Raw genomic sequence first — 11724 nt, 5'->3', positions numbered from 1 at the left:
CAGTCAACAGGTTTTCAGTTCATTGGCAATGATATTGTAATAATTACATCTTTTGTATGCCACCGGCGTCTGCGGAAGGGCATCAAGCGTAAAGCCAGAGATGCATCCGAGTCCCTTCATCTTCATTACAACTTCTACAGAAGCGTTTCTCACGTGGCATTTTTAAGCACACAAATATGCACTTAAGGCAGGGGTCTTCAAACTTGGCCCTTTGATGACTTGTGGACTTCCACTCCCAGAATTGCTCAGCCAGGCACAAGTGCCTGGCTGAGCAATTTTGGGAGTGGAAGTCCACAAGTCATCAAAGGGCCAAGTTTGAAGACCCCTGCCTTAAGGGCTGCTAACACACAATGAGGGAAGTACATGCCTGCATTGTATGTCCTGGAGGAAAAGAAAAGCACCATGACCACCAACAAAAACACTTTGCTTTAGACATACAACTTGATATTGGGGGAGGCTGCCCAGAGCTCTGACATCAACCACAACAACTGGCTCATGATTTTACATGGTAAAGCCTGAAATCACACTGAGGTCTGGAAAGAAGTGGGGAAAAAAAAATTTGTCAAAAAATACTATGCAGGTGGCTGCTTGCAAGAGAAGACCAGAATATTCTTTCTTTTGTTTCTTATTTCATTCCTCAAAGCTCAAACCAGAAAAATGACAGAAATGTTTCTTGATTTTTTTCCCATTTCTTGGATGAATTGCAACCCATGGAGTGTTTGATGAAGCAGCTGTCGGTCTAAAAATATTGAGGCATTACTATCCTACCTGTGTATCCCCAGGTATACCTGCTTGAAATCTAAGCGTAAAAACAATTTTATTTAAATTGCTCACCTAGCCAGGTGTTTTCATTTCATTTATATTTTCATTTGCCTGCAGACAAAAACATGTTTCCTTGAGGCATAGATTTAAACCAAGGCAGCAATGCAAAAACATTCCACGGTCTTGAGTCAGAGTTATGCCAATACAGCCAAAAGATTTCTGTATTCTACAGGTTGCAATTTCAAGTTCTAGAGCATCTTCCCCCCCCCCCATTGCAAGAACACAAAACTGCAGTATTCTAGCCAATTTTCCACTCCTGGTTAAAGTGCGTGCTCTATGGGCCAAAGCAAAAATGGAACCACTTCTCTACGGAACCCCTAGCATGTCTTGTGCATACAAAAACAACAGTGCTAGGTGTGTGCCCACTCAGAAATTACATTCCACCAAATTCACAGCACAATACTATGCCATGTCCACTCTGCAAGAAGTACCGCTGTGTTCAATGAGTTTGTCCCACAGAGGTGTGCAGAGCAAGGACACGTTATCTCAGGGAAACTTAAATGCTATCATAAGTGGGTACAAGATAATCATAGCAGTGGTTACCCCATTTGTATGAGTTGTTTGAAAAGAACAACTCTTCGCATCCTACCTTACACAGTAATTAGGAAAAGATGGAGAGAGTGGGGCACATTTTAGAAGTCAAGCACACACAATAGGATGGGAGGGGAAAGAAATGCCTGTTTGCGGGCCTATATTCGGAGAAGAAAGTCAGCCTTCATTTGGCTCAACTTCAATCTTTCATAGCAATACTTCAACCCTGTTTTTGCAGAGGCAAACAGACCAAATTCTATGTTTAGAATTTGATAAAACAAAACCAAGTGCTAGGTTTATAATTTTTTTTCTGTGCTCTGAATAATTAGAAATTGGGAGAAAGGAGGGAGAGACTCCAGGAAACTTTAATATTGCCATTGCTCACAACTCCCCACCACCACCACTCTATTCATACTCTGTTTTTTTCTGTTTCTTAAGGATGTCATATTGATTATGGTAGGACTGCATTTTCAAAGAAAACTTTCCCATTCTACTTCTTTAAAAAAATAAACAAATAAAACAAGAGCTAAGGCAGTGTTTCTCAACCTTGACAATTTTAAGGCATGTGGACTTCAACTTCCAGAATTCCACAGCCAGCAATGCTGGCTGTGGAATTCTGAGAATTGAAGTCCACATGCCTTAAAATTGTCAAGGTTGAGAAACATTGAGCTAAGGACTCAATTCTAAACAATGAATAAACATTTAAAATCTACTAGGGGATGAGCTAGCTAAGGTTTGAAACATCTTAATGAAGAAACTTTATGGGTTCGAAATCTTATTATTTTCTTATTCTAAGAAAAAATATCACCCAATAAAATAGATGCTTTACTTTTGCATCCATTAATGGAAAAAAAAAATCTGAAACAATAATTTAAATTGACATGACAATGGGGTGTCCTTCTTCTTCTCAGGACTGGGCCAATTCAGGTGTGGCCCAAGGAAGATTTGCTCTGAATACTGACCACCCACCAATGACCCTTCTACTTATCAACTCTTTTGGCCACTTTTCCTTGCAGAATTGCACTTGAGGTGACATGCAAGTTATAATCATGATGCTGGATCCTCCCTTATTAAGGACAAAAGATCTCTCCAACCAAATGACTTGCAAGTTTCTTTGAAGCACAATGAAAAGATAAAGAATCACAACAGTACAGGAGGGAGAGATAAGAGGAGGGGAAATGGGACTAAAAAGAAAGGAAAACATGATTTGGAGGACATGATCTAGTCCAAGGGGCTACAACGCACAGCCTGATCTTTAATGCCGTTTACAGATTGGAGTTGCAGTATTTCCAAACTTCATCTTAACTTCAGTGGCATCTGTTCAGTAATTTTATTATTTGCCCTCTCAAGATGCACTGCCACGAAATCTGGGCACTCTGTAGAAATTCCCAGTCTGTCGAGGAATAACGGGGTGTATGAAAGAAAGTAAAGACGAGAATTCTGAATTTAGAATTCCTAGATTAGGATAAAATCCTCTCTGAAAAAAATCTCTTTCCTTATGACCTTATTTTTTTCCCCATTTCCCCTTCCCCCCCCCAAAATCAAACATGTAATAAAAAAATTTTCTACAATCTAAACCTACATATACATATATAAATTGTAGTGTTCTCAAAACATTACTTTCAATGTTCATTAGTGTTATCAAATCTGCATCATCTTCTTTTAGGGCTTCATATTTAATTAGTCCACATGATTTTGAAGCTTATGCAGTACAAAGAAACAAAGTCAGTGATCTGCGAAGGAATTTGCAAACTGAATGAAAACTGAGACACATCTCAGGTGCTTTAAAGGAATGTAGTGTGCTGCCTTATTTTTACGCCTATGCAGATTAGGAAAATAGAAGCTGTATTTGCTTTTCCTCTCTAGGCTTTTAAAAAGAATAATAAAAAAAAACTAATAAAAAAACTAAGAAAGGAGTCACTGGCATCATAAAATACTGTCTATTTCCTGGAATTGCCTAATCTGTTATGCTCATATAAATCAATATACAGTCATTATTGGACTAAGCGTCTTAAATAAAAACAAGTATTTCAGGAGACACTTGGAATACCCAATGGGAACAAGTTATGTAATTTCAGTGCCTGCTCTTCTAGAAAGATTAATAAACTAGTCTTTATGAAATACACACATGGCTTTGTAAGGTAGACCCTTCCTATCCAATGACGTGATTCCTTTGAATAACCAACGTCAAAATCAGATGAGATAAGAACAAAACTGGCCATATAAAATACACCGACTGGCAGCCAAAGTCTGCCCTTCAGATTCAAAAAGATAAATCTTCATCAGCATCTATTACTGTGGAAACCGTGTTAAGAGCACAGATTCTGCATGGTACAAGATTCATAAAAGAAGAACTGAAGGCCTTGCGAAAGAAGAGCCCGAACATCCAACTTGTGATCCATGCCGATTCCCATAACGTGGCGAGAATTACAACAGCACTGTTGTAAAAGCACTTCCAGAGACTTTTCCTGCTCAAGTCTCCTTCGGATTCAATAGCGACAGAAAAGTGACCTATGCATAATGAAACCAGACTCCCGGGCCCAAAGGAGAAATATTCCCCAGCCTCCTCACAGCTTTTATTTTTTTTTCCCCACCCAGATTTTTATAGGCACAATCTACCAAACTCTTCTGCACAAGCCCTTTAGAAAGAAAGCAGAACTGCAAATACCGCATATGCAAGAGGCTGCCGGAGTACATGCTTCCAAAGTGACCAATTCACATCACGTCAAGAATGCCCTTCCCAAATCACGGAGTCCTAATTTTTTTTAATTTTATTTTTCTGTGGGAGAAGGTATCATGATTATCGTTTATTCAGTCAAAAAAAAAAAGGAAAGAGGGATTGCACCATCTCAAAAACAAAACAAAACAAAAAAACCTCTTGCCGTTATGAAGTTACTGGAAGTATCTCACTTGGAACTGCCCAATAAGATTTATCGGATTTTTTTTCTCCCCCCCCCCCGTAATTGTAAAACCAGACAGGAAAATAATAATAATAATAATAATAAAAAAGACACATACAGAGATAAGATAACCAGGCTGGTGCTGCTACTCTTTTTCAGACCCACTGATTGTATTAGAACCAGAAATCCTCCAAAAAGTCCATTAAAAATTAAATAAATAAATATTTTCGCTATGTTTCTTTTTTTTTTTTCCACACGCAGAGAACAGACTTAAATCCAAGGTCCTTTTCTGCAAACCCTAACCCTCTTCTAACAAAATTGTGTTGCCAAGATGCTTCTTTCTGATCTTCCAGAGCCCGAAAGACGCACACAAGGGCAAATGGATCTAATCAGATGCACAGGCTCCTTAACTGCCTTCCAAGATCCAGCGATCCCAATTGAGTCCCATAGAGGCAGCTCTAAAGACTGAGGAGGCTTCCCCTGGCACTGTATCTAGATTCACAAGGATTTGTCACCCTGAACGGGAACAAATTTGGGGTTGCGGTTGTTGTTGTTGTTGTTTTTTTTTTGGTGGGTGTGAAAGGGCTTCTTCACTCCTTCGATGCTTCCTCCGGATTTTGCTGTTCCAGTCGACGCTTGATCTTGCCCCAATACTCCGGAGCCACAGGAGCTTTGGGGTTGTGTTCAGAGCAGCAGAGGCGTCCGTCCAAGGCCGAGGACACCAGGGCTCCCTTTTCGTGATCTTTGCAGTAAGAGTGAGGGCAGAACTCGCAAAACGAAGTCGCCGGGTTGCCACAGATGGCACACTGGTGCCATGGGCATTCCCACTTCCCTGAGGAAGAAAAAAAACAAGAGAGATCAAATATGTATCTACACGGGCGCAGGAAGAAAACAGCCAACTAGACTACGGTCATGGTTCCGACAGACGTTACTCTTCAAAGACCGTCCAGACATTTGTTTACCTTAAAGAATCTTTATTCAAATAATGTGAGAGAGATCTACTGCAATCTCAGCTTGATGAAGATTATAGGAATTAAGAGGGCAAAAATATTACCTTCTCAGATGTGCTAAAAAAAAAAATCTTACCAACCAAATAAATGAAAGGTAAATAGAAAGCAAGATAAAGTCCAGTAGCCCAGCTGCTATCCACTGACTCTCCTAACCTTGACAGAGAACTATCCTGGTCTTGTACTTTGAAGCCTCAAAAATGTTGGCAGAGCCAATTCTATGGAAAGGTCGACTTAAAAGAGTCATTTCAGGATTTGCTAAAGGATTCACGGGAAGAAGTAAAAACGGAGGGGAAGCAAGAAAACACCAAACATCCAGTGGTGGGATTCAAATATGTGAACAGCTGGCTCTCTGTGTGGATGCCGCTTCCGGAAGTCCATTCTGGGCCTGGGCAACAAAAAACTAGCTACCGGTTCTGCCGAAGTGGTGTGAACCGGCTGAATCCCACCACTGCAAACATCCCAAATTCCTTTGTGATCGCAGAATGCTCACAAACTGACTTGACTGTGGAAATTGAGCTTAAGTATCTTGGAAGTGGACATCAACTCTGCTGCTCTGTTTTGTGACTGTTATGTTGGCTTCCTAGAGATATCCAGCTCTTCCCTAATTAACTTCGTCACAACTAGACTAATGAAACAGAGCAGCAATAGCAATAAGCATTTAGACTTATATACCACTTCCCATTTACAGCCCTCTCTCAGCGGTTTACAGAGTCAGCATATTGCCCCCAAACAATCTGGGTCCTCATTTTACTGACCTCAGAAGGATGGAAGGCTGAGCTGGTGAGAATCGAACTGCTGGCAGTGGACAGTGAGTTAGCCTGCAATATTAGCTACTGCGCTACCACGGCTCCTTGTTTAAACAGCCAGATGATTTTTTGCATATATATATATATATGCTAGGTTCAGTAAATAAAATCTTTTATATTTTTATTCTCTTGGTGATCGACTATTTATTGATTTTAACATGAACATACCCAAGAGTCATATTTATATATATATACATACATACATACATACATACATATTTATTTATTTGTGTCCAAAAGGGGAAAAAAAGGCCTATTTACAGCTGCCACAAAATTGCAGGCACCTACCAAAGGGTGGCTGTGTCAAATTAAGGCAGAGGAGGTGATATGCTTTGGGACAGTCTTTTTTGTCACACATGACGAGTTCACCCCCATCTCCACACTGAAAGCAATTATCTTCGTGCATCTGCTTCTGCTCCATTTTTATCTTCCGTTTCTTCTGTTTCAGCTTTGCGTTCTTTGCCTTCTCTTCATTTGCCGTCGCGCACGCCGTCTGAACAGGCAGAGGGAAAAGCCAAGAAGAATATTAATAAAGGACAATTAAAAAAAAAAAGAGTCGCAACTCTCTTAAGTCAGCCCTACAGAGTAGGCCGGGCTAAGAAACCAATGCCAGGTAGGACAGAACTACTTTAATTGTGTCATCTATACAGGGGTGGGGAACTACGGCCCCTTTATGATCTGTGGACTTCTGCTCCCAGAATTCTTATGCTGGCTCAGGAATTCTGGGAGTGGAAGTCCACAGATCATAAAGGGGCTGTAGTTCCCTGCCCCAGATTTGTAGTGAAACAGTCTTGCAAATCTGAAGGTGCTTCCTTTTTCTTTCCCATTATTGTCTCCATTTGAAGTAGGCGGTCTGAATGTTCTCTCCAATTTATTTCTTGGAATGGACTCAGGCCCCTCTTAACTGGACACTGCCTTGCTAGTGGCTTTTCCTCCAGTTTCGAGGCCATTCCCTTTACCCCCTAAAAGCCTGATGTCTGAAAGCAAACACTTCCAGCCAAGAAAATGTTGAGTTCAGATGAACACTCAACAGTCGCCGTCAAGCCCTAAATCAGTGATGGCAAACCTTTTAGAGACTGAGTGCCCAAACTGCAACCCAAAACCCACTTATGTATCACCAGGTGCTGGGTGGGTGTGGCACACCCGGCGGGTGCAGCTACAGTGGGCTTGGCAGACTGGGTGGGCATGGCCACTGGATGGGTGTGGCTGCAGTAGTCATGGCAGATTGGGTGGGCCTGGCTGGGATGGGCGTGGCCACCTTGATGTTGCTTAGGGGAGGGACACCTGTGAGAGCCGGGCAGGGTTGGGGGAGATCCAGGGGGTCTCTGGTGGGTGGGATGGTGGGCTCCCCAATGGTGGCTCCAGGCTGGCTGGCCTTAGGCCAGTGATGGCAAACTTTTAGAGACCACGTGTGCTGGGGCGATGGCGCGTGCCCACAGAGAGGGCTCTGCGTGCCACCTCTGGCACGCGTGCCATAGGTTCGCCACCACTGCCCTAAATGAAGATGGAGATTCTATACAGAGAGTCCTCAACTCATGACCTCAATTCAGCCCCAGATTTCTGGCGCTAAGCGAGAAAGGGGGTCAAGTGGCCTCCTTTTGCAACGTTTTCCTGCCACGGTTGTTAAGTCAATCTGGCTTCCCCATTGACTTTGCTCGTCAGAGGGACGCGAAAGGTGATGCTGTGACTCAGGGACACTGCGACCGTCATAAATAGGAGCCAGTAATTTTGTTCCCGTGACCCTGGGGATGCTGCAATGGTCGAAAGCCTGAAAAATGATCCCAGGTCACTTTGTTCAGTGCTACTGTAACTTCGAATGGTCACTAAACAAACTGTCATAGGTTTGAGGACTATCTGTGATGAAAGAGACCTGATTTGGACTGGTGAGCACAAGCAGAGAGAGAACATGCCCCTGTATTTTGATATTCCATCTATCTGTGGTTTTTGCCCTGGAGGGCTTTCCCCACTTGTGTGACTAACCTTTGGCCTCACTCCCAGGAATCCACTGCAATTTTCTGCTCCACAGTGGCACTCGGTTCTGCCATTGCCCAGACAATCCAAATTATAGTTAAACGTTAACTCCATCCCTGTAGATTCAAGAGAATTAGTTTAATACTTAGCAAAGTGCGTTAGAGATACTTTTCGTTTTTTGCTTCAGAAAAGAGCTTCATTAAAGTATTAAAAAGTATTAAAAATGTGATGGCCATCTTCATTGCCAGCGAAAAATCTCGTTCTTATCAAAATGACCCAGTGGCTAGCAGAATTAATAAGGAATCTCTCCTTTATTTCTCCTTTTTAGCATCTCTTCCTCTGGTTTTCCCATCCCAAATCCAATCTAAACATCTGGCTGGCTGTGCGACAAGCCATAATATCCAGATGTAATCCTATAGGGAGAGGTCATAGTTGAAATCCGTCAGCATTTCTAAACTGGAAAATTTTTTGAGCAATAAAAGCTGGCAACTATCATCTTTCAATTGGACTATTCATTTCAATTTGGCTTTGCTTGCATAAACAAGCATACTTCTTCCAGAGGAAGGAAATTTGGGCTCTCTTGGATCTGACCAAAGCTGCTAGAGATCAAGATCTCTCCATACATAAGGACATTGCTAACTGAACCTTCTTATCGCCTCAAGAGTTTTCCATTTTGAGGTCACTGAATTGAGTCTTTGAGTACAGGGTTGCACGCTAGAAGACCTCCAAGGCCCCTTTCTCACCCAATTACAGCATAGTATGTTTTTTTGCTTTCTCTTTCATCAAGTACGAGCTTTTCTCATTTGCTTTATTTGTCCTGGGAAAGAGTTCATTTTTCCATCCAGTCCCAGGAGCAGAGTCAGTGTGGACAAAAGGACAAAGGCTTAAACTACACACAGAGATGTTTTTCAAAGTGTTTATCAAGAGGCTGTGAATGAACCACCACCACCTCCACAACAACAGAAAGAACAAAGAGGCAGCGTAAAACCTGAAAGCAAAAGACTTTAAGAGAATATCCCTATCCAGGTCAAATTGAGGAAAAAGAACTGGAAGGAATCCAGGAGCACCAGGCCTAGAAACGACATTTAGGTCACATGCTGCCTGCATTCTTGGGCAGGAGGAGGAGGAGGAGGAGGAGGAGGAGGTAGGACACAATCCAGAGATTGAGGGTAGTATTATGGGAGTTATACAAAATAAAGGGCAGTCCCAAAAGTGCTTTTTCAAAAGGCAACTGGACTTTTTTTTTCCGCCCCCTTGCCTTGAAGATGTTTTGTTTCTCATCCAAGAAGCTTCTTCAGCTCTGAAGCGGAAGGTCTTCAAAAAAAGAAAGAAAGAAAGGAAGGAAGGAAGGAAGGAAGGAAGGAAGGAAGGAAGGAAAGAAAGGGGAAAATAAAATAAAATAAAATAAAATCCAGTTGTTTTTTGAAAAAGCACTTTTGGGGCAACGATGACCTGGATGACTGAGAATCTCCATGGACAAATCAAAGGACTCTTGAGGAGAAGAAGAAGGCAACAAAGAGGTCAAGATATCCCCACTCACTTTCAAAGGCAACGGGAACGTTCCCGAAGAGCATTTACCTGCAGCAATGTCACCCAGAGCAAAGAGTCCCACCCGGACGTCTCCGTTGACTGTCCACTTCTGGGTTTCACAGTTGGGGTTGCAGCTGTGGTTCATGAAGCGAGAATAGTTGCCCTTTGGTCCAGCATCTATTATGCGGTCCTTGAATAAGAGAAAGGATGCAGCAATTGAACACAACACCTATTAAAGAATGAATGGTTTAAACCAGGGATCCCCAACCGTGGCAACTTTAAGACCTGTGGACTTCAACTCCCAGAATTCCCCAGCCATCTGGGAATTACACAACTCTTAAAAGTTGACAAAGTTGGGGACTCCTGGTTTAAACTATTGCAATGGGATGTCGACGCTGACGCTTCCGCTGCAAAGGTAGCATTGTTACAGGAGCAGATAGTCAGGCTTGGCAGAAATTCAACTTCAAGCATTGCAGCCACAATCGCAAAAATTGGCAGGCCAAAATTATCTGCTGAACTTGGGAGAGTAAAAAACTCTTGTTTTGTCTGGCTGGCAAGGAATCTCGAGTTTTCCTGGTGGATTTTACATGCAGACTGTCATTTTGACAGGTGTCAAAACCGTAAAACACCTTTGATGCTGGGATGACATACAAGCATGCACCGACGCACACACATGCACGCATGCACAGAGGGTATCCTTTTACCTTTGTAACAGTTAACATATAAAAATTGGTCACGTTGTTCTCATGGGCACGCTTAATTCGCAATCGGCATTCTTCCTCGTCAATTAATTCACCAACATATTCATTCACAAATTCACCCTAAAAAAAAAAAAGTCAAAAGAGAAACGGACTTATAAATGGGAGCATTATACTACAGAGCGGTGTTTCTCAACCTGGGCCACATTAAGAGGCGTATGGACGTCAACTCCCAGAATTCTCCAGCTAGCGAAAACTAGGGAATTCTGGGAATTGAAGTCCACCCATCTTAAAGTGGCCCAAGTTGAGAAATACTAATACTACATAGCACAGACATTGAAAAGAAACTCTTGCTAGAAAACAGCCAACATGGTAAAGCGTTTACAGCTTCACAAAGCAATTTTCTTTATCGGCATGAAAGGTTCTGATAGCAAAGGCTTCTGAGATTATCTCAAGCCCAAGGAGGTCTTTGCCAAGAAGGAAGCAAGATGTTATGCCTCGTTCTACTGTAATATATTTGCTCCCAATGAAACTAATGGTAAGAGAATTATTCTATGGAGTTCTGGGCTGGGTAAATTAGCAACCAGTTCGAGAAAACGTTGCAAGCTAGAAGATGCAAATTTGTGGAATCCCAAGGTAGAAAATGTAGAATCCAACTAATGCTGGCTTCTTTCTAATATACTGTATATTCTCACCAACCTCTCAATTGCTCTTTTTCAGACATTGGGACCCCCAAATTTGAAAGAACTTGTATTAAAACCTTGAATGGACAGGAGCTGAAGTTCCCTCCCCAATATTACAGCTTTCCTCTGACCCTCGGACCAAAGAAAATAGGAAATATACAATAATAGTAAAAATATGCAATTAGGTAACAAAGAAATGGTGAGGAAAACTAATTTGGAAACTAAGACGGTGCATGAATTGGTAAGCAATCGCTTCTTTCCAGAATCCAAATTACCTAAATTTTGTCGTGGAAATATTTTAAGTAGTTAAAAGCATATGCAGACATTAAGAAATGAAATGGTTGGGATTCCTCTGTCTCGCTTATTCATCAGCCTTAACATTAGAAGGCAGAAGAAATTTCATAAGATTTCATTTTGCGTTGATAGTTCAAGCATCTTTTGTGGGTTTGCTTAACTGGCTTTTAACGATAATATTTTTTGTGAAATAAGTAACCGCCTTAGTAGAATATAGGGGAAAAAAATGAAAGTGTACATATACGTTCAGGTTTTTTTCAGTCTTGTATATTTTTTTTACTTTAATGACTAACCTAATATATTGTTGTCATTGTCGTAAAGCCACACAAAGAATTAATTGCATTTAAGTTAATAAGAAATGAATTCCAGATTCTAAGAATCCAGCTAAATTCTGCAAGTGATGCTTAGCTGTGTGTGTTTCTATTGTTTCATGTAGAACAGTGGTTCTCAACCTTTTTAATGCCGTGATCCCCAACCGG

The 11724-nt window shown here is 41.6% G+C and overlaps 1 protein-coding gene across 4 annotated transcripts in view; it reads right to left on the bottom strand.

Moving 5' to 3' along the window:
• Window positions 1-616: 616 nt before the first annotated feature.
• NSD3 (nuclear receptor binding SET domain protein 3) overlaps window positions 617-11724 on the bottom strand; it is a 78939-nt gene continuing 67831 nt past the window's right edge. For 3 of the 4 annotated variants that reach the window (XM_039354255.1, XM_039354254.1, XM_039354256.1), the window contains 5 exons: window positions 10275-10391; window positions 9619-9760; window positions 8050-8156; window positions 6358-6562; window positions 4493-5085 (listed from right to left, as the gene is read on the bottom strand). In XM_039354255.1, coding sequence (XP_039210189.1) covers window positions 4844-5085; window positions 6358-6562; window positions 8050-8156; window positions 9619-9760; window positions 10275-10391 — 813 coding nt within the window. In that variant the 3' untranslated portion in view covers window positions 4493-4843. Of the gene's footprint in view, window positions 1900-2042; window positions 5086-6357; window positions 6563-8049; window positions 8157-9618; window positions 9761-10274; window positions 10392-11724 lie in introns of those variants that run through there. The other variant, XR_005557990.1, reaches the window with a different exon arrangement.

Source organism: Crotalus tigris, unplaced genomic scaffold (genome assembly GCF_016545835.1).
Source record: "Crotalus tigris isolate CLP2741 ecotype Arizona unplaced genomic scaffold, ASM1654583v1 scf7180000018549.3470463, whole genome shotgun sequence".
Lineage (NCBI taxonomy): Eukaryota > Metazoa > Chordata > Lepidosauria > Squamata > Viperidae > Crotalus > Crotalus tigris.
Note: the sequence above shows the minus strand (reverse complement) of the source record. Positions and strands in the feature narration are given on the sequence as shown.